Below are 18,454 nucleotides of genomic sequence, written 5' to 3'. Positions count from 1 at the left end.
GAACTATTTGAATAGTTGAAGAGGAAACATATTTGAAACCTAATGATATTATGACTCCTGGCTAAGGTTCTGTTACCAATGGAAAGTCTTGACTGTGAGTTGTCCAGGTTCTTGGCGCATTGAACAAAGAATTGAACAAAAATCACAAGCAAAACGGCGGAAGAGGAAGACATAGATTTGCTGAAGCGAAAGTACACACCGAGTGGGAGTGGGCTCAAGCAAGCAGCTCAAGAGCCCTGAGTATAGTATTCCTTGGGTTTTTACTGACTGAAGGAAATTGGTAACCCCCCTAGGTACCCTTTAGAGGCCTCCAATTGGTTATACCCTATGCAAATGAAGGATTGATTGGCAGCCAATCAGAGGCTGAAGTGGAGGCTTGGCCCACGGCCAATCAAAGGCTGAAGTTCTCCCTTTGATTTAATTCCAAGAAGTCAGCCATGGGTTGCCCTTAGGCTCCTTGTCTCCAGACCCTATTCTGCCTTAGTTCCTTCTTTAGAATATATTACTAATAACTGCCTGGTAATGATATTGCCCTAGACAGACAGGTGAGTGACTTCCTGCAATGTAGCCGTCACTGAGAGTCCCTCCCTACAGCATATCCACAGGCAGAGTGAGGATTCAGGAGTCCCCTGGCAGCTGGCAACACTGAAGAATGAGTTCGAGCTTGAAAATTGACTACTAATCACAGCAACAGTAAAACTATTATTTTTCAGAAATCTGATAACATTCTAGATTCCTCATTTTTTGCCCCAGTTTGTTCCTTGGTGGTGATATTCACCTTCAGCGTCAGGGTCTAGAGAAAAGAGAAGGTCTCTCAGGAATTTTAACACTAGGGCAAATCTTACAAATGCAAAGTTGCCAAAGAGTGGGGAGAGCATTTGGAAGGCTGGCATCAGGGCTGAGAGGATGAGAGGGATAGGAGAGATAACTGAGAGAGGAGGCACAGACTCCAGGGACAGCCTGGGAATGTGCTGCATAGCACAGGCAGGAAGGGCACACAGAGAGAATGGACAGGTTTTTGTCAGGAAACCCAGAGATACAGAGCACAAGATGGGTAGCCAGAGCCGGGATTTCGCCATATTGCCCAGGCTGGTCTCCAACTCCTGGCCTCAAGCCATCCGCCCACCTTGACCTCCCAAAGTGTTGGGATTACAGGTGTGATTTAGCATGCTGGCCTTTTTATTAAGTTTTAAACCACTTTTTCTTCAAATTTGGACTTCAAAATGAGATGAGTCACTGAGCCAGCTTTTTGATTAATTTTTTTTTTTATGGAATGCTTCATGAATTTGGGTGTCATTTAAACCACTTTTATGTCAAATTTGGACTGGAAAATGAGAAGTCTCTAGGATACCTAGAATAAGGTCTTACTTGACAGTCGTCAGAAAAACACACCCTAACCTCTTCAATTTCCTGTTACAGCCCATTGGAAAATGCTGGTGTTGTCATTGTTTTTTCTGGTGTCTTCAAGGTTATCTCCGCTTTGGAAACAACTGAAGCCCTGTATTGGGAGAGTCCTAATCTGCCCATCCACACCACTAGTGGTTGTATAGTGGGAACAGGTGGGCTTGGGAAGTAGTGGAGATTTGAACAGGGCTCAGGCTGTTTGGGATCTTGTGTTGCAGGACTAGGGTTCAGGGAGGCATGACACAGGCTGCTTGCACTGATACATGGTTTGTTCAACAATGGTTCTGGGCCCTGGGGGTCCCAGCAGAGCTCCCTGATTTCACCCTCCTGAGGGCTCATTCAGACTTCTTATTCAGATCTGACTCTATCACCCCAGGACATGTTTCTTAGACATTTCCCAGAGCTCTCTGTATCCCAGGGTGGGAAATTCTCGGTTGCCTCCATCCTTACACAATGAACCGCCGCCTCACCCAGGATGAGTGGGGCTCTGTCCCTGGTGCTGAACGCATGCCTCTGATCGTGTGCTGGGAGATAGATGAGTTCTCAGGCAAAGGCAGAAAACATATGAACATCAGAAGACAGACATGGAGTGAGGTGCCTCCCACCATCCAAGAGTTTCCATTATTGGTTTCCTTTTAAGCTATTCACTGGGTGACAAATTTACTTGTCATCCTATATCGCCAGAGTCATTGTACAAAACATTTTTCACAGGATTTTTCACACAGGCGAGGAATGGACACTCAGACCATGTGTAGACTCTTTGCTGAGTCAAATGTCATCCTCTGCCTCCTGCTTTATTCTTAAGCTGGGAAGTTTCTCTTCATTAATTCACTTCTTTATAGATTCTCCCTTGAGGTCTTGTGAATCCTTAATTTTTCGTGACTAAATACTTCCTTTTCTTTCATAACACATAGTATCTGATTTTCTGGGAAGCTTCCTATTTGGCAAGTATGGGACCAGGGATGTCAACGTGAGTTCTCCATGGAAAGACTGATCTCACTGATTTAGAATTTGTGGTGGTTCTTGTGATAAGATACCTGAAGAAAATATTGCTCTTACGTGACATTAAAGAAGAAAAATGTGACACTTAAGGTGAGTAAAAAGAAGGTGTGTGGTTCTCTATTCCCTGAGCATTCGTATGTAGGAACTGGATGCTAGAAAATCTTTGGCTTCACTTTCAGCTTTTGGCTCACAGGAGGTCAAAGTGCACCTTTCTTCGGTCATCCCAAATCTGGGTTCATCCAACACCAGCCGCCACCACCATGACCCCAGTGAGATCAAAGTTCTATACCTCAGGTGCACTGGGGGTGAAATCGGTGCCACTTCTGTTCTGGCCCCCAAGATTAGCCCCTTCGTCTGTCTCCAAAAATGGTTGGTGATAACATTGACAAGGCAACGGGTGACTGGAAGGGCCTGAGGATTACAGTAAAACTGAACATTCAAAACAGGCCCAGATTGAGGTGCTGCCTTCTGCCTCTGCCCTAATCATCAAAGCCCCCCAAGGAACCACCAAGAGACAGAAAGAAACAGAAAAACATTAAACACAGTAGGAATATCACTTTTGATGAGATCGTTGACATTGCTCGACAGATCCAGCACCGATCTTTAGCCAGAGAACTCTCTGGAACCATTAAAGAGATCAGGGGGAATGCCCAGTCTGTGGACTGTGATGTTGACGGCCGCCGCCCTTATGACATCATAGATGACACCAACAGTGGTGCTGTGGAATGCCCAGCTAGTTAAGAAGCACAAAGGAAAATATTTCAATAAAGCATCATTTGACAACTGGAAAAAAAAAAAAAGAAAATCTTTGGCTTCATCTTGAGGGAAAGGCAAAAGATGCTACCAGCCACTTCCCCAACACCACCTCATCACATCACTATTGTGAAACCTGAAGAAGTGGTCTTTGAGGGATTTTTCAGATTTAGCACTTCAGCAGACCCAGGGCTGTCGCCTGGTCCTGAGACTCCCTGAGTATTGCTCCTGCCTGCTGTGCTTGTTCCACCCACTCGGCCTGACTGCACTCAGACCACACTACCACGCCAGATCCCACACCTGCCACAGGCAAGCCAGGCATGGTGTGTGAGCAAGCAAGAGTAGGGTCTGGCCACGGTGCACAGCCAAGCACTCTGGCTGCTTCGGTGGAGTGGGCAGTTCCAGGAGCTGGCATAAATGCCATCTCCATGCAAGGCTGTGGCTGGACCAGATGTACCGCATACAGCTTCTGCTGCAGGCACCTGCATCTGGACAAGGGGAACATGGCAGTGCCTGGAAGCTTGGAGACACCAAGAACCGTAGAACCCCAAAGAGGGTGTCACAGCCCTGACTTGACAAACCCCTCGGTCTCTGGTCCTCAAAAGACTGCAGCTTTTCTCTGCTTCTTGTTACTTGTAATGTGCAGAGTGGGAGGTCATGTTTCAGCCCTGTTTGTGTTACAGTTCTTTCAGGGGCTGGCACCTAAGTTCTTGTTGCAGGTAGCAGGGACCAGCCTGCATGTGTGGAGTGTGCAGGTGGAACACAGAGCACTCCACCCACCCAGGTGGATATCAGAGGATGGGCCCTCAGGCACTGGTGAGGCCCAACCCTCTCCCTCAGTGACATCTGCATTCCTAATATTCTTTTTGAACATCTGAAAGTCCACCAAATTCCTGCCTGTCATCTGGGAGAGACTCCGTGAGGCCACGTGGAAATCACACCCAGGTGTCACCCGGATAATGATTCCATCTCTTTTGCACTTATTCCAGAGGCAAAGCCCATGACAGGAGAAAACCCCAGTGCTCTCCTGTGTGCCGCGTTCCAGAAGCTCAGTCCCCCAGCAGCACTTGTCTTTCCTGAGGCCAGCCTGGAGCATCTGGGATCAGGGGCTGCTTGCCTTTCTGGAGGGGCTCAGCTCAGGACTAAGGGGGATTCTGGGCTGGAATAGGGGTGCCTGAGTCCCGTCCACATGGTGTCTATGACCTGCAGGGGGCGCTTATGCCAGGGTCTTTCTTACATAGAGAAAACTAGGGTGACAAAATGTAACCAATGGGAGTTGGAGTTTACTCTTATTTCCCAGGAATCCATGAGAGTCCTGTGACCCTGGAAGGAGATGGGGTCCCCAATAACTAAGGACATGGCAGTGAGTGATGCAGCCCGGCTTCCTGTCCTCAAAGAGTTTCAGGCCCACTGTCCCTGGACAGTGACAACCCAGAGTGGGCAGCTCTCAGATGGGGGAGGCACAGGCTGCTGCTTTGGGAATTTTGATACGGGGTTTTAGTGGACCCTGCTGCTTGCTGGGAAAATTCCCCACCTTGGAACTGTAATGGATTTCAGGATAAATGACACACAGTTGCTCATGGATATAAAATAAATTTTATAACCAAAATAGGACCCAATGTCAGCACTCCCCAAGAAGAGGGATTCAGGCTTGGTCCAGTGTGAAGCAAGTGTGCACTTATCCAGGTGGCTTTGCCTATTTTTGTGCATGGGCCCATGGTGAGGGTTGCTGCATGTGGGTTGGGTTTTAAGTGGTTTGAATGTCCCGCTGCTGCTGAGAGAGGGAGCACACGCTATGCCCAGATGTGCAGTGGATGTGACTAAGGACTGAAAAGCTGTCAATCTCCAAAATTGAATTTTCTTGCCATACAGGGAGATGAAAAGGCTACTAGAAAAGAGCTTATCTGACCCTTTGAGAAAATGAAAAGATCCCAACACAGGTATGTGTGACTGCAAAGTCTCAGGATTGCTGAGACAGGAGCTCTTGCATCCACAGAGCCCTGGGCTGGTCCAGCTGCCCTCCCTCCCACCCAGCCTCTGACTCCCCGGCTCTGTCATCATCTCCCTCTGCTGATTTCTCTTCCCAGCCTGACTTAACTGCCCTGAGAGACCAGGACCAAGGCCAAGGATGGCCGGCTGGGCTCCTCCCTCCCTAGAGACGCCAACCCAACCCCACCCTGAGGAATGTGCTTCTCCTTGGCACTGGCTAGTCTCTAGGCCTAAATTCAACCCTCTTTGTAGCAGGCCAAATGCCAAGCCCAATCTCAGCCTGCCCAGGAAGGACCTAGGACTGAGGCTGTGAGCTCTCAACTTGTTTTTCTGGGGCAACATACCAGGGCAGCTAGTCAGTGATTTTAGGAAAGATGAGGTGAGCCTGTGCCCAGATGATTTTTCCTTCCGGTGTTTAGTAGCTGTTTGGCTGTGACTCACTAGGAAAAACTCACATCATATTATATCTGACTGACACACAGCCCAAAAGAAAGTTGAATTAAACACTGATGAATAAGATACTGTAGTGTGCACATTCCTCTATTCTTTATTGATGCTGGTTTAATGTCTTAGATACCCATGGTGACACATAAATTGGTTCACAACCTGAAAAAGTGTCACAATCCCCGTGTTGGAGACCATTGCTCTACACGGCAGCTGCAGGAGAGGGGAGGCCAGAAGGCAGAGTGAGAAATGGGGTCGGGGATGTGAGTGCTTATCCCATCCACCCATGAGAGTGAGTGGGCCTGCAGGACTCTGGAAATTGCATGAGTATTTCTCCTCCATCAGCCTCCTGCCTGGTCTCTTGCTCCCATCTCAATCCTCCCAACCAGCCTCCTCCCAACAGAAGGACACATGGATTTTCCTGAATCACAATCTGATTACTTCTTTCCCCTGCTTAGGGACTGCCTGTAGCTTAGGAGCACTGAGAAGAAAGACCAGATCTCACCGAGGCTTATAAGGGGAGATGGACAGGGGAAGTGATGGGGATGGTGGGAGCTTCCATGGCCTCCCTGGACTCCGGATCCTCTCCGCATCTCCATGTGTTCAGCAGCTAGGAAGTTCAATTCTTCTTGTTCAGGAGTTTTTAGGCCAGGAGCAGTGGCTCACGCCTGTAATCCCAGAACTTTGGGAGGCCGAGGTGGGCGATCACCTGAGGTCAAGCGTTCAAGACCACGCTGGCCATAATGGGGAAACCTTGTCTCTACCAAAAAATACAGAAATTAGCCGGGCATGGTGCAGGCTCCTGTAATCCCTGCTACTCGGGAGGTGAGGCAGGGAGAATAGCTTGAACCTGGACGGTGGATGTTGGAGTGAGCCAAGATCATGCCACTGCACTCCAGACTGGGTGATAGAGCAAAACACTGTCTCAAAAAAAAAAAAAAAAAAGTTTTTATACTTTGGTCTGTATTGCCTCCCCATCATCACCTTTCTTGGAGGTTAGTGGGTGACACTGAAGGTTCCTTCCGTCGAATCCTCAAATATTTTGGTCTTTCTTCTGGTTACTGCCCTGATGCTGAGGCTACCTGGGGGCCCTACCCTAAGGCATATTTTTAGCCTGAGCTCCTGCTGTGTGATCTGAAAGTGGGAAGAACAAAAGACACTCTCCTATCACTTAGGAAGTTCCAAGTTTAGCGTCATAATAGGAAGAGGGCCAAAGAACAAACATTTTCATATTACAGCCCACCTGGTAAGCCATGGGTTCATCAGATTGGATCCCCCTTGCTCTGCCAAATTTGCAGCACTCATGAGTTACCAATCCCAAGGCTGGAGTGCAGTGGTGCGATCTCGGCTCACTGCAAGCTCCGCCTCCCAGGTTCATGCCATTCTCCTGCCTCAGCCTGCCAAGTAGCTGGGACTACAGGCGCCTGCCACCACACCTGGCTAATTATTTTTTTTAATTTTTATTTATTTTTTAGTAGAGACGGGGTTTCACTGTGTTAGCCAGGATGGTCTCGATCTCCTGACCTCGTGATCTGCCTGTCTCGGCCTCCCAAAGTGCTGGGATTACATGCAGGGAGGATGGCAAAAGCCACCACTGCGCTAACCACCCAGAATACAGGTCTGAACATTTCAGCCACTGCATCTTGGGCTATACTCTGACTACACTGAGTGTGGTGAACAGAACACCCACAACCACAGCCAGTTTGACAAAGCAAGTTAATTACTTATAGACAGGCAGCAAGGGACAGTAGAAGCGTAGGATTCATGACTCACTGGTCCCCCAAGGCTCAGGAGCACTGCCCGGGGCGGACAGAGTCTCCCGTGCTTGCCCCACTTGCACCACAGCTGAGGACTCAGCAGTGAGCTCTGGGTTTTATGTGTGGTGGACACGCTCTGGGCAAGTGTTACTACTGGACATCCCCTCTAGAAGGGATGGGAATGAGGCCAGGGCTGTCCTGGGCAGTTTCTCTTTAGTTCAAGTTGTTGCATTCTCTGGGAAGAATAGAAACAGCCCAGGCACTTTCAGGCAATGATTCCTTTCTTAGGATGGTGCAAAATTCTGATATAGTTTGGCTCTGTGTCCCCAAACAACTCCTCTCAAATTGCAATCCCCATGTGTCAAGGAAGGGATCTGGTGGGAGGTAATTGGATCATGGGGGCAACTTCTCTATTGTTGTTCTCGTGATAGTGGTCGAGTTCTCATGAGATCTGATGGTTTAAAAGTGTGTGGCAGTTCCCTGCTCCTTCTCTTTCTCTCCCGCCCCCATGGAAGACGTGCCTTGCCTTCCCTTCACCCTCTGCCATGATTGTACATTTCCTGAGACCTCCTTAGTCATGAAAAACTGTGAGTCAATTAAACCTCTTTCCTTTATAAATTATCCAGTTTCAAGTCATTCTTTTTTTTTTTTTGAGATGGAGTCTCGTTCTGTCGCCCAGGCTGGAGTGCAGTGGTGTGATCTTGGCTCACTGCAAGCTCCGCCTCCCAGGTTCATGCCATTCTCCTGCCTCAGCCTGCCGAGTAGCTGGGACTACAGGCGCCTGCCACCACACCTGGCTAATTTTTTTTATTTTTATTTTTTTTATTTTTTAGTAGAGACGGGGTTTCACTGTGTTAGCCAGGATGGTCTCGATCTCCTGACCTCGTGATCTGCCCGTCTCGGCCTCCCAAAGTGCTGGGATTACATGCGTGAGCCACCGTGCCCAGCCCAGGTCATTCTTTATAGCACCATGAAAATGAACTAATACGCATTTCTAGTGCATTCTACAGTGATTCTGGGAACTCTGGGCAAGAAGAAAGGTGGGAATGCCAGAGTCATCCAATGCTTGTCTTCTGGTGCCCTCCAGGAAGCCATTTCTGGTACCCTGGGCACTGCTCCCAGCCTTACTCACCCTGGGTCATCACTGGAGAGGTGTCTCTGTCCTCCCTGGACTATGATAACCAGGAGGGAAGGACATGGAACTAAGTCACAATTGTGGCCATAGCATCGACTGGCACACAGTAAGTGTACAGGGTGTATTAAATGAATGAATGAAAAAAGTGAATTGATGATGAAAGTCCTATGTTCAAGGTGTGTCTCACTCAACCCATCTGTCCTGTCATGGTAACTTGGTGAGACTTGCTGCCTGCAGGTCTTCAAACCTCCCTCTCTTCCAGACAGCCCCAGGGCTTCCCTGTGAAGCTGCTTCTCAGCTGTGCCCTGCGGAGTCAGATGCACGGGGGAAGGTCTAAGGCTGGATTCCACAGCCCACCTTTTCTCCACTTAGCCCTCCTAACACAGGACACAGCCACATGCAGGGCTGCAGGAGCCCAGGCTGTCAACAGCATCAACCACCCTGCTAGGAGAGGCTAAGGACGGGTGAGACTCAGAGCCTTCCAGCTTACGACTTTTATAAATCCCTTGACTGAAACTATTAGGAAAAATAGTTGTGACATCATCATGTGGGTTACACACAGTCACAAAGAAAAGGGAAAGCAAAAATTGACAAGAGTGTGTCAGCCTCCCTAAGGGGAACATCTCCAGATTTGGATCCCAAATGACTTTTTTCAGAGGAACCCCCCTTCCTTCTCCTCAGAACAAGCACATTCATTCACACAGGAAGGAGATTAAATTCCTGTGGAACAGAGGAGGAAAAACCTTTTCACAGAGGAGATTCTGTGTTTTTAACTGTCCTGGGGCCATCATGTATTTGAGAGTCTGGAAATAATTATATGATTTTTTGCCCACATTATCACAGATAATTGCAAAATATTGTGAAATGCCACTAAATTGCACACTTGAAAACAAGCACACATACACACATGAAAAGTTAAGGAAAAATGTGTATTTAACTGGTGGAGAGTGTTGGGGGAGAAGAAAAAGAACGGTCCAGACCTCTGGTGCTGAATGGTCTGCTCTGGTTCAACTAACAAGCCCTCAGTCAATTTGGTCACTGAAAAGACTTGATCACTTCCTGTTGACGATCAGAAACCACAGCAGAGACCTGATTTTTGAATGTCTGCCTTAACAGAAAAGCCACAAAGAACCACGATAACGGCATGGCAGATGACAATCACAGTGCTATCAGGAGGTAACAGGTGACTGATCTCAGCCTTGATGTTCAAGAAGATTTCACAGGGTGGGTGACATTTAAGTGAAAGATGAAGAATGAAGAGGGATGGAATATTGCCTGCAGAAGCAGGGGTGATGCTGTGGCTCTCCCAAGGGGCTGTGTTAAGCCAAGGGCAGTGAGAGCCAGGGAGGGTGTGCAGGATGTGGGTGTGGACACTTGGGATCCAGCTTACATCTTCAGGACCTTCTGGTCTGCAGAGGCTGGAAGCTCCATGCTTTCCTTCCAAGAAGACCTTGCAGCTGGGATTCTGGATGCATTTGAATCTCTGGACAGCACAGCCATAGTGTCTCTCAGTGTAGCCACAGGAATATCTCATGTCCAGGTGATGGCCCTGAATTGCTGAGACACTATTCTAGCCACAGAACCGGCATCTGGATCTTGAGTCTCAGCTCGGTAAATTGTTCTAGCTTCATTCCTGGCAGCAAATCCTGGGGCCTCTCCTCCAGCCCCTCCTATGACATGGAGGCTCTTAATTCACTGGTCTGCATCTTGTGAAGGATCCTGCCAGAGCAGGGACCAGGCTTTGGTCAACAGAAACCCCCTTGCAGGGAGCTTCTGAAATCCCAACATTGTGTTTGGAGAAAATGACTCACACAGACTCCTCCTTGTCAACCAGCAGCAGAGGGGCCTCTGGCCTGGGGAAACCTGGCCTTCCTTCTACATACCTGACATACTTGCACACCTGAAATTCCACCTCATTCCTGCCTGTTTCCTTGCAGGGCTTCCCTGAGGGCAGATGGAAAGGAAACCCCAGAGCTGCCAGGAGGGAGATTCCTTCTATTTTTTCTTGGAGTAAAAGGGCAAGCATTGGGGGAGCTGCTGACAGCAGGAAATGCCAACATCCTCCGGGGTTTCACATTCCAGAAGCCGAGATCTGCCAGCCCTGCCCGCGAGCCCTGGGAACATCAGACCTGGGTGTCCTCCAAGAGTGTCTGTGAACAGAGCCTTCCTGCCCTTCCCAGAGGGGCCAGGCCTGGGGAACTTGGCAGCCCTTGGGTGGGAGGTCAGGAGACCCGGGTTTCCTGGCCCAGCCTGTGTCACTGACAACCACCAGCAGAACCTCAGCCTGTGTCTTGCTTGGATTCAGGAAGTGGTGAGAGAGGGACAGCGATGGTCGTTTGAGGTCAGGGTTTACATTTACTGTCCAGACACCTGGGATCTTCTCTAGACACTGGAGGACAGGCTTCCACCGGGAGATCCTGGTCCCGCCTCACACAGCTGGGCCCCCAGGCGGAAGACAGACCCGTGCCCAGACACGGATGCTCCACAGTGCGCACATTAGGAAGGGGGATTCTGAGGGACTGGTGGCGGGACTGGACATGGCTATGTGCACAGCCTCTTCTGACATCTTAGGAAGGGGCAGGGACAGAGTTTGAACCCAGGGCTGACTGACCCTAAAGCCTCATCATGTCTAGTCAGGGGCTCTTAGTGTCCAGGGAGCCCTGGACGGGCGCCCACTGGCCTCACACTGTCCCAGCCTCTGAGGCCCCCATGCTCTGCTAAAATCTCCCTCCACCTTTGAGACGTTGGGCTGACTCAGCTGCTCTGAGAGACCAGGCTCAGGCCAGGAAACAGCAGCTGGTCTCCTCCCTCCTCAGAGATGCCCACACTGCCCCTGCCCCGGGGAAGGTGCTCTACTCTCTCACTCTGGCTCATATGCAGGCAGCCTTGCCTCTTCTTGGTAGAGACAGTAAGACCTAGTGCAGGGCTCCACTGCAGCCGCCCAGAAAATGCCTGGAACCAAGGACCTGAAAACCGTACCCCTTTTATGGACAACATCAAAGCGGAGACATGTCAGTGACTCTTAGAGAAGAAGGAGATGATCCTGGAGGCTTCTGTGCTCCCAAGTGTCCTCACCATTTGGCTGTGACTCCCTCCAGACACTAGATATCTAGTTCTAGATATATGCTATGCTGTCGTGTAATAATATCATGACAGAACAATATAATAATATTCTATCATTACTTGGAATACACACAGTCCCAATAAGAGAGTCCTGAACAGGCTGGGCACAGGGGCACACACCTGTAATCACAGCACTTCGGGAGGCTGAGGTGAGCAGATCACTTGCGTTCAGAAATTCAAGACCAGACTGGCCAATACGGTAAAACCCCATCTCTATGGAGAATACAAAAATTAGCCGGGCATGGTGGTGGGCATCTGTAACCCCAGCTACTCAGAAGCTGAGGAAGGAGAATCGCTTGAACCTGGGAGGCAGAGGTTGCAGTGAGCCAAGATCGTGCAACTGCAGTCCAGCCTGGGTGACAGAACCAGACTCTATCTCAAAAATAAATAAATAAATAAACAATTTTTTTTTTAAGAAAAGAGTGTCATAAACAGTTGAGCACAGCATTCTGGTAAATGCACACTGCCCCATTTTCTAGCCCTTTTTTTAAAAAATTAAAAACAACATTGTTCATGCCCAGCTGCACTGGTTTTCCACACTACTACTACATACTAATCTGTGTCCTGGAAAACACTGCTGTACCCACAGCAGCAAGGAATGAATGCAAGCCAATGGAGCAGACAGGGACATGGTGCTGGAAGCAGCGTCTGCTCTGCCCTGGGTGAAGGTGGTGCTGAGCACTCTGGTCTTTATTGAGGTCATTTCTGCTGCAGCCTCTTCCCTTGTCTCCTGCCTCCAGAGAGAACCCCCTGTCCATGCTCCCCAGGAACACAGATGCAGGATCTTCCACACACACAAACCCGATGACATCCATGCCTTGCTGGGACCCAGCCATGGTGCCTAGAGGGTGACAGGTCACCTTGCCTGGCCGGGAGAAGAATGGCTTGTTCATGCCAGGTGTGGCCTGTGAGCTTGAGCTGAGGAACTCCTGCAGAACCTCAGAGGGGCTCACAGAACTGACCCAAAACAGCTCCTTCCCCTCTGTCCTCACATCCTGACCCAAGACGGCTCTTCTCAGGGAAAATCACAACCCATCCCTCTGAAAAAGCACATTAAGGAAAAAGGCCTTTGAGAATCTCAGGAGGGCTGTGGAATTTCTCCACCAGAATTTCAGAGTGATAACGACACCAAACACAGGAACCAAAACAACCAAAATCAGGAGTTGTATTCTCCTACCTTCTCTCTCTTTCTCTCTCTCTCTCTGTCATGAACTTCATGAAGACACTGACTTTGCGTTTTCTACTCAGCACTGCATCACCAGTGTCTGACACAAAGCCTGGGGCATGTGAGCTTCCAACTGGACCTGTCCTGGATAAATGACCATTAATGAGACAGAGAAGGAGGTGAAGAGCCCCCAGAGGAGTGTGAGTCCCAGGGGTCCAGCCAGCTCCACTCCCACCTTTCAAACCTGTGAAAGTCAGGTGCCTGAGTTTCACAGTCTCTCCCACCCGAGCGCCATGAACTCCAGGTGACTGAGCAGTTACTGGATTCTTGACCATGCATTTCAGTTGTGAGGTCAGGACCTAACGGGCCCCCTTGGAAAGATGGCATGGGTTAGCAATGTCCCATGGAAACTGGGGAAAGTCATAGCTCAGTAGGATCCAGTGGAATTGCTGTGCGGACGTGTGAGTATGGGAGAGTGTTAATAGAGGAGCATCCTGCACCTTCCTATTTGCAGGAGGACTCAGGGTGGGGAATGACATTGGGGCACGTAGCACAGGGAAGATGAAGGGCACACCGCTTCTCCCCTGAGAACAAGGGTGAGATCAAAGCTACAATGACACGTACCCTGCCTGGCACCTCTCCTGCCCAAAGACCCAGCCTGTCTCTGCAGGACTTGCAGGAGGGCAGGACATGCTATGACATCACCAGCTCCACTAGAAACATGGGATAAAAGGAGTGGCTGAGATCTGCTGCTCACCTGCTCACTCCACTGCAGCCACCCCAGATCCATGGCTTCCCGAGGCTGCATCCTGGGTAAGGAGGACAGGACCCCATTCCTACCTGAGCCCATCTCCCATCTCAGCCACCATCAGGGCTCGCTTCCCACCCCAAACTACACCTCATCCCTGCTGCCATGCCCAGCCAAATCTCCAGGCGTGAATTGCTCACAGCAATTTCCCATCCACAGTTCCCAGATTAGCCCCATCCACAGCCCTGTTTCAGTTCCTGAACTGCTCAAAGCCATACCGAGCCCTGGTTCCACCCAATCTTCTTCTAAATGTTGGTGTCAGTCATATCTGTGGCTGTCCACTCATCCCATCTTCCCTTTCCCTTTCCCACAGCTGTCTTCGCCATTTTCTTCATCTCCAGGGTCCTCTGCTCACACAGAGCCCCAGGTGAGCCCAGGAGGGATTGGGAAGCTGGGGGAGGGGTACACCTTCCAGGGGACCCCAGGCTGGGACCCACCTGCCACCACCACCTGGATCTCACCAGCTCTGTCTCCTCCAGTGGCCCCCATGACTCCCTACCTGATGCTGTGCCAGCCGCACATGAGATGTGGAGGTAAGTTCTACGACCCCCTGCAGCACTGTTGCTATGATGATGCCGTCGTGCCCTTGGCCAGGACCCAGAGGTGTGGAAACTGCACCTTCAGAGTCTGCTTCGAGCAGTGCTGCCCCTGGACCTTCATGGTGAAGCTGATAAACCAGAACTGCGACTCAGCCCCGACCTCGGATGACAGGCTTTGTCGCAGGTGAGTCCTGTCCCCTCCATGGGATTGTGGGTGCAGGGGAGCTGCATGCCTGTTCTGCCCTGGGTGGAGCCCCCATTCTCCTTGTCTCCCTGTCTCTGCCTGCTGCCTCTATTCAATTCCACCTCTCCCTTTCCCTATGCCTGTGTCTCTTCCTCCATCTGTTTTTATTTCCCTCTCAGAATCTCACTCTTTCTACCCCGCTGTCCTCTCCTCCTGGCTCTCCTGTCTTCCCTTCTGCCCATGTTCAGTCTTGCCCCGATCTCTGGCCATCTCTGTCCTGCTCAGTGTCTCTCTGTCACTCTCTCCATTGTCAGCTGATGGAACATCAGGGGAACAATAACTCCTGGATTCTCCTTCCTGGATGGGCCTGGAGAAAGAGGCTGGTGTTACCTGAGATCTGGGGTGCTGAGTGGCTGTTTGGGGGCAGGAGAAACACACTCAGCTGCCCACTTCATTCTGTGGCCTGTCTGAGGTCCACCCTGCAGCTGTCCTGAGGAGGCCCACAGGTCCCCTTCTAGGATTCTGGACAGCATGAGATGCGTGTGCTGATGGGGGCCCAGGGACTCTGACACCTCATGATGACCCCTATGGCTAACATCAACCAGGCACCACCCCAAGGCTGTCTGGGGAACCCTTCACCCTTCCGTGAGATTTTCCATTCCCTTAAGTTCTCTTCCCTCCAGGAGCAAAGCACAGGACCATAATAAATTTATGTACATTGTAAATTAATGCTGTAGAATTCATGAATTAGAGAGCTTGGACGGTTGAAAGGGGTTACAAAGGGTGACCTGGGGCCCCTTCTCTGTCACCCTGCGGCATCTTGGCCTTTCCCTTTGTTCTGCTCATACACACGCTTATTTTTTCTTTCTCCATTTATTTTTTAAATTTATTATTTTGTTATTCGTGCTTGGTGACTAGGGCCCTGGCCACCCCTGGGACAGGGGTCACCCTACTACACCAGCCTCCACCACCCCATGGCTCCCTGAACCCAGTCCCAGGATCGGGAGCAGCCCAGGTTGGGTGGGGAGGAGGTGGGGATCGAGGGAGGGCTTCAGAGAGGCACTCCCTGTCCCACACCAGTGCTGGGACAGAACAGGATCCGGCTGTTTATTCTCGATGTCCATTAAGGAGATGCAGACAGACTGGGAAAGAATGGAGGTTCTTTCTGCAACCAGTTACGGGGAGAAGGTCGGAGTAGCTTACCAGACCAACTCAAAGTTACAAGCTTCTTTTTCTAGTGCTTATATACATTCTAAGCTCCACCGCTATGTGTGGAGTGCACCTGCAAGACAGCGTATTTCATTCTATCAATATCTAAACTTTCAGCAGTGACTAGGGTCTGGAAAGCTTTCTCCAGCGTCTTGGAAAGTTTCTTAATCTTAAATGGCCCCTAGTATGAGGAATATGTATAAGAATGCTATTATTATTTGATCAGACTTCAGGATCTGAGAAAACCCAGCTGAGGGTTTAATGGGCTTGTTTTCTCATTCCCGCCCTAGTCCCCAGGCACTAGTTTTTCCAGTTCTATAATGTTTAATGTGTGCATTCATCAAATTAAAGTTTAGTGGAGACTGACTCTTCTGGTCACTAACAGAAACCTGCCCCGCCACACACCTGTCCCAGGCATGCATCCCCCTGGGATCGTGGAAAACCCACTGGGCAGGTCCAGGGCCCAGAGATGCCACACTTAGTCTGACTTTGGGCCAAAGCTGGAGCCTGAGTAGGAGTGGGTGGGGCAGGATGCGGAGGGTGTGGGCCGTGGAGGAGCTCCCGGGGTTGGAAGGAGGAAGCAAAGGCCGGCCAAGGCACCTGAAGCACATTCTTCAGGCCCTGTGCCAGGGACAAACCCTCGTGCCCAGTGCTGATGCGGAATAGATCGCAGGGAGCGGGCCACGCTGCTGTTTACCCGACCCAGAAGCAACTTCCTTAGGGAGGGCTCAGCCCTAGGGTCTCCATCAACCTGGATTCCTTGAAATCAAAGAAGCCACCACCTTTCTGGGTCCTGTTTCCCGGGGCCAGGGGGTCTGCACAGCGCCCAGACCTGCGTCCACGGGCTTCAGTCACCCGAGGCCACCCCAGGCTCCCAGACTGCCCCATGGCTTCCCGGGCAGATTCTGACTCAAAGGGTTCCATCTTCGCCCCACAGGCCGCAGCATCGCCTCAGTGTCCCCAGACGGGCCCAGTGGCCAGGTGTCTGCACCTGCGGGAACTCTGGACCCAGCACATAAGGATGGCAGCAGTCTGACATCACAGGGCAAATGCCCTGTCTCACAGGCCTAACCCTAGCTCAGGGCTTATCAGTGGGCGCACACCCACTGCTGGGTGAGCTCTGCCTCCCCATGCTAGGATTCTGCAGGGCCCAAGGGCTGTGCTGACGCCCAGAGAGTGACAGACCCACACCACCTACAGGGCGGCTGCTGCTTCATCCTCCACAGTGAGCGTCCTAAACCTTCACCCTGTCCACATGTGACTCTCCCTGCCTCCATTCTCCCCACCCATGAAATGATCTCATCTGGATATTTCAGTGGAAAACTAAAAAGTTTTAAGTGACTGCAGGAGAACAGGACAGAGGCGGGTCTCCCAGCTCAGACCCCGCCCTGGACGCCCCCACGGAAGCCCCACAGCACGATGTAGGTGCCCAAGGCACCGCGTGTGCGCGGAGAGGCTTCGTTCAGCCCTGCCCCTCTTAAACCCGGTATCCTCAGGTGTCTGGGTCCTGCCCCATACGGGCCCTCTAGACCCACCAGTCCAGATCCCCCACCTTCCCCCAACACGAGGTATTGACATCAAAGCATCACCTCATCTGGTACATGAATCTTAAACACAGACCACACCTTACACCAACGTGGTGAATCCCTCCTTGGACCTCAGTCCAACAAGCCCAGAGTCGAGGCTCTGGGTTCCCGCCCAAATGTCGCGCATGCGCACAGAAGACACCCGGCGTCTCCTCTAAGGGACAGGAATCCCGGGCTTCCTAGAATCACTAGGTCTGATTTAAATAGCATCAGATAAATTGGAAAAGAAAGGAAGTGCTATAAAGTTCGGCTAAGGTGATGAACTTTTCAGAGGTTGTATCGGTCCTGTCTCGTGAAGGGAGTGAAGGAGTTTTCTTTGAACATCCATGAGGATGAAGAACAGTCACTGAGGTGACGGTACCAAGTCACCGACCACCTCCCAGGGATCCTCTCATCCGATCCTCACAGCAGCGCTGCATGGTTGGACCTCATCACCCACGTTCCACCAAGAGGAAGTTGAAGTCCCGGGCCTTCATCTACTCATGTCCTCCAGATCCCTGGCACCCATCCTGGGCCGCACCCCATCATCCAGGCCTTGGACCTTCGACCTGAGGAGGGTCCCTGTCTCCTCTGTGAGCCGTCCTGGGCCTGAAGAGATATCCAATAAACAAGAAAGCAGAACAGAAAGAGCTGTGATGGAGTGGATCTTATGTACTAAGAATAAAATTATTTTGAGAAATTTCTGGGTCATGTATTTACCCACAGAAAAACAGAAGCTCACACACACACACACACACGCACACACACACACACAGAGGCTGTCACGTGTCCTCAGCACAAAGTGCCTTGAGCAAGACCATTGCTGACCCCACACTTAGCCTGACTGTGATCTTACTGTGATCAGCACATCCCATCAGTGTGGCAACAGGTGTGGCCAGCGTGGGAACCAGGTCTCTTCTTCAGATTTGCTCTTTGTTTCTGAATAGCCACCGTCAGAACAGGCACCCTCCTAGAAATCACTTGATTGAAAATTTCCTTTTGGGTATTTAGGTTGATGTTCTATCAATCAGTTAAAGTGTAAATGTAAATTTAATATAAAAGTGTAAATTACAGCTCTAATTAATGATTATGGTGAATTTTACTAACTATAGCTATGAAAATATTCCAACAGATAAAAATAGTGCTAAAATGTACAGTTATTACAAGAGTAATTACTTTAAGATAAATTTTATAATTTTTGGTCTAATAAATCTTCATAAAATATACATGATCATGAAGCACACCAACAGAATTAACCCTAATATTTATAGCAATACTTGGTGTGCTATCTCTCATAAAAAATATCATTGATAGTAAAAAAAAAAAAGAAAAGAAAAAGAAATTGGCCAGGCATGGTGGCTCACGCCTGTAATCCCA

General features: G+C 50.2%; 1 protein-coding gene and 1 pseudogene across 1 annotated transcript; both read left to right on the top strand.

The window, feature by feature from the left end:
* Window positions 1–1,857: 1,857 nt before the first annotated feature.
* On the top strand, window positions 1,858–3,147 carry LOC105526965 (annotated as a pseudogene).
* Window positions 3,148–13,560: 10,413 nt separating this feature from the next.
* Window positions 13,561–15,023, top strand: IGFL1 (IGF-like family member 1). The gene is made up of 4 exons (XM_011962963.1): window positions 13,561–13,585; window positions 13,894–13,947; window positions 14,060–14,303; window positions 14,612–15,023. The coding sequence occupies exons 1-4, from the start codon at window positions 13,561–13,563 to the stop codon at window positions 14,619–14,621; spliced, it is 333 nt and encodes a 110-aa protein (XP_011818353.1). The 3' UTR covers window positions 14,622–15,023.
* Window positions 15,024–18,454: the final 3,431 nt, after the last annotated feature.

The sequence above is a fragment of the Colobus angolensis genome, unplaced genomic scaffold (genome assembly GCF_000951035.1).
Source record: "Colobus angolensis palliatus isolate OR3802 unplaced genomic scaffold, Cang.pa_1.0 Scaffold60, whole genome shotgun sequence".
NCBI classification, from domain to species: Eukaryota; Metazoa; Chordata; class Mammalia; order Primates; family Cercopithecidae; genus Colobus; species Colobus angolensis.
This window is presented reverse-complemented; position numbering and strand designations above follow the sequence as displayed.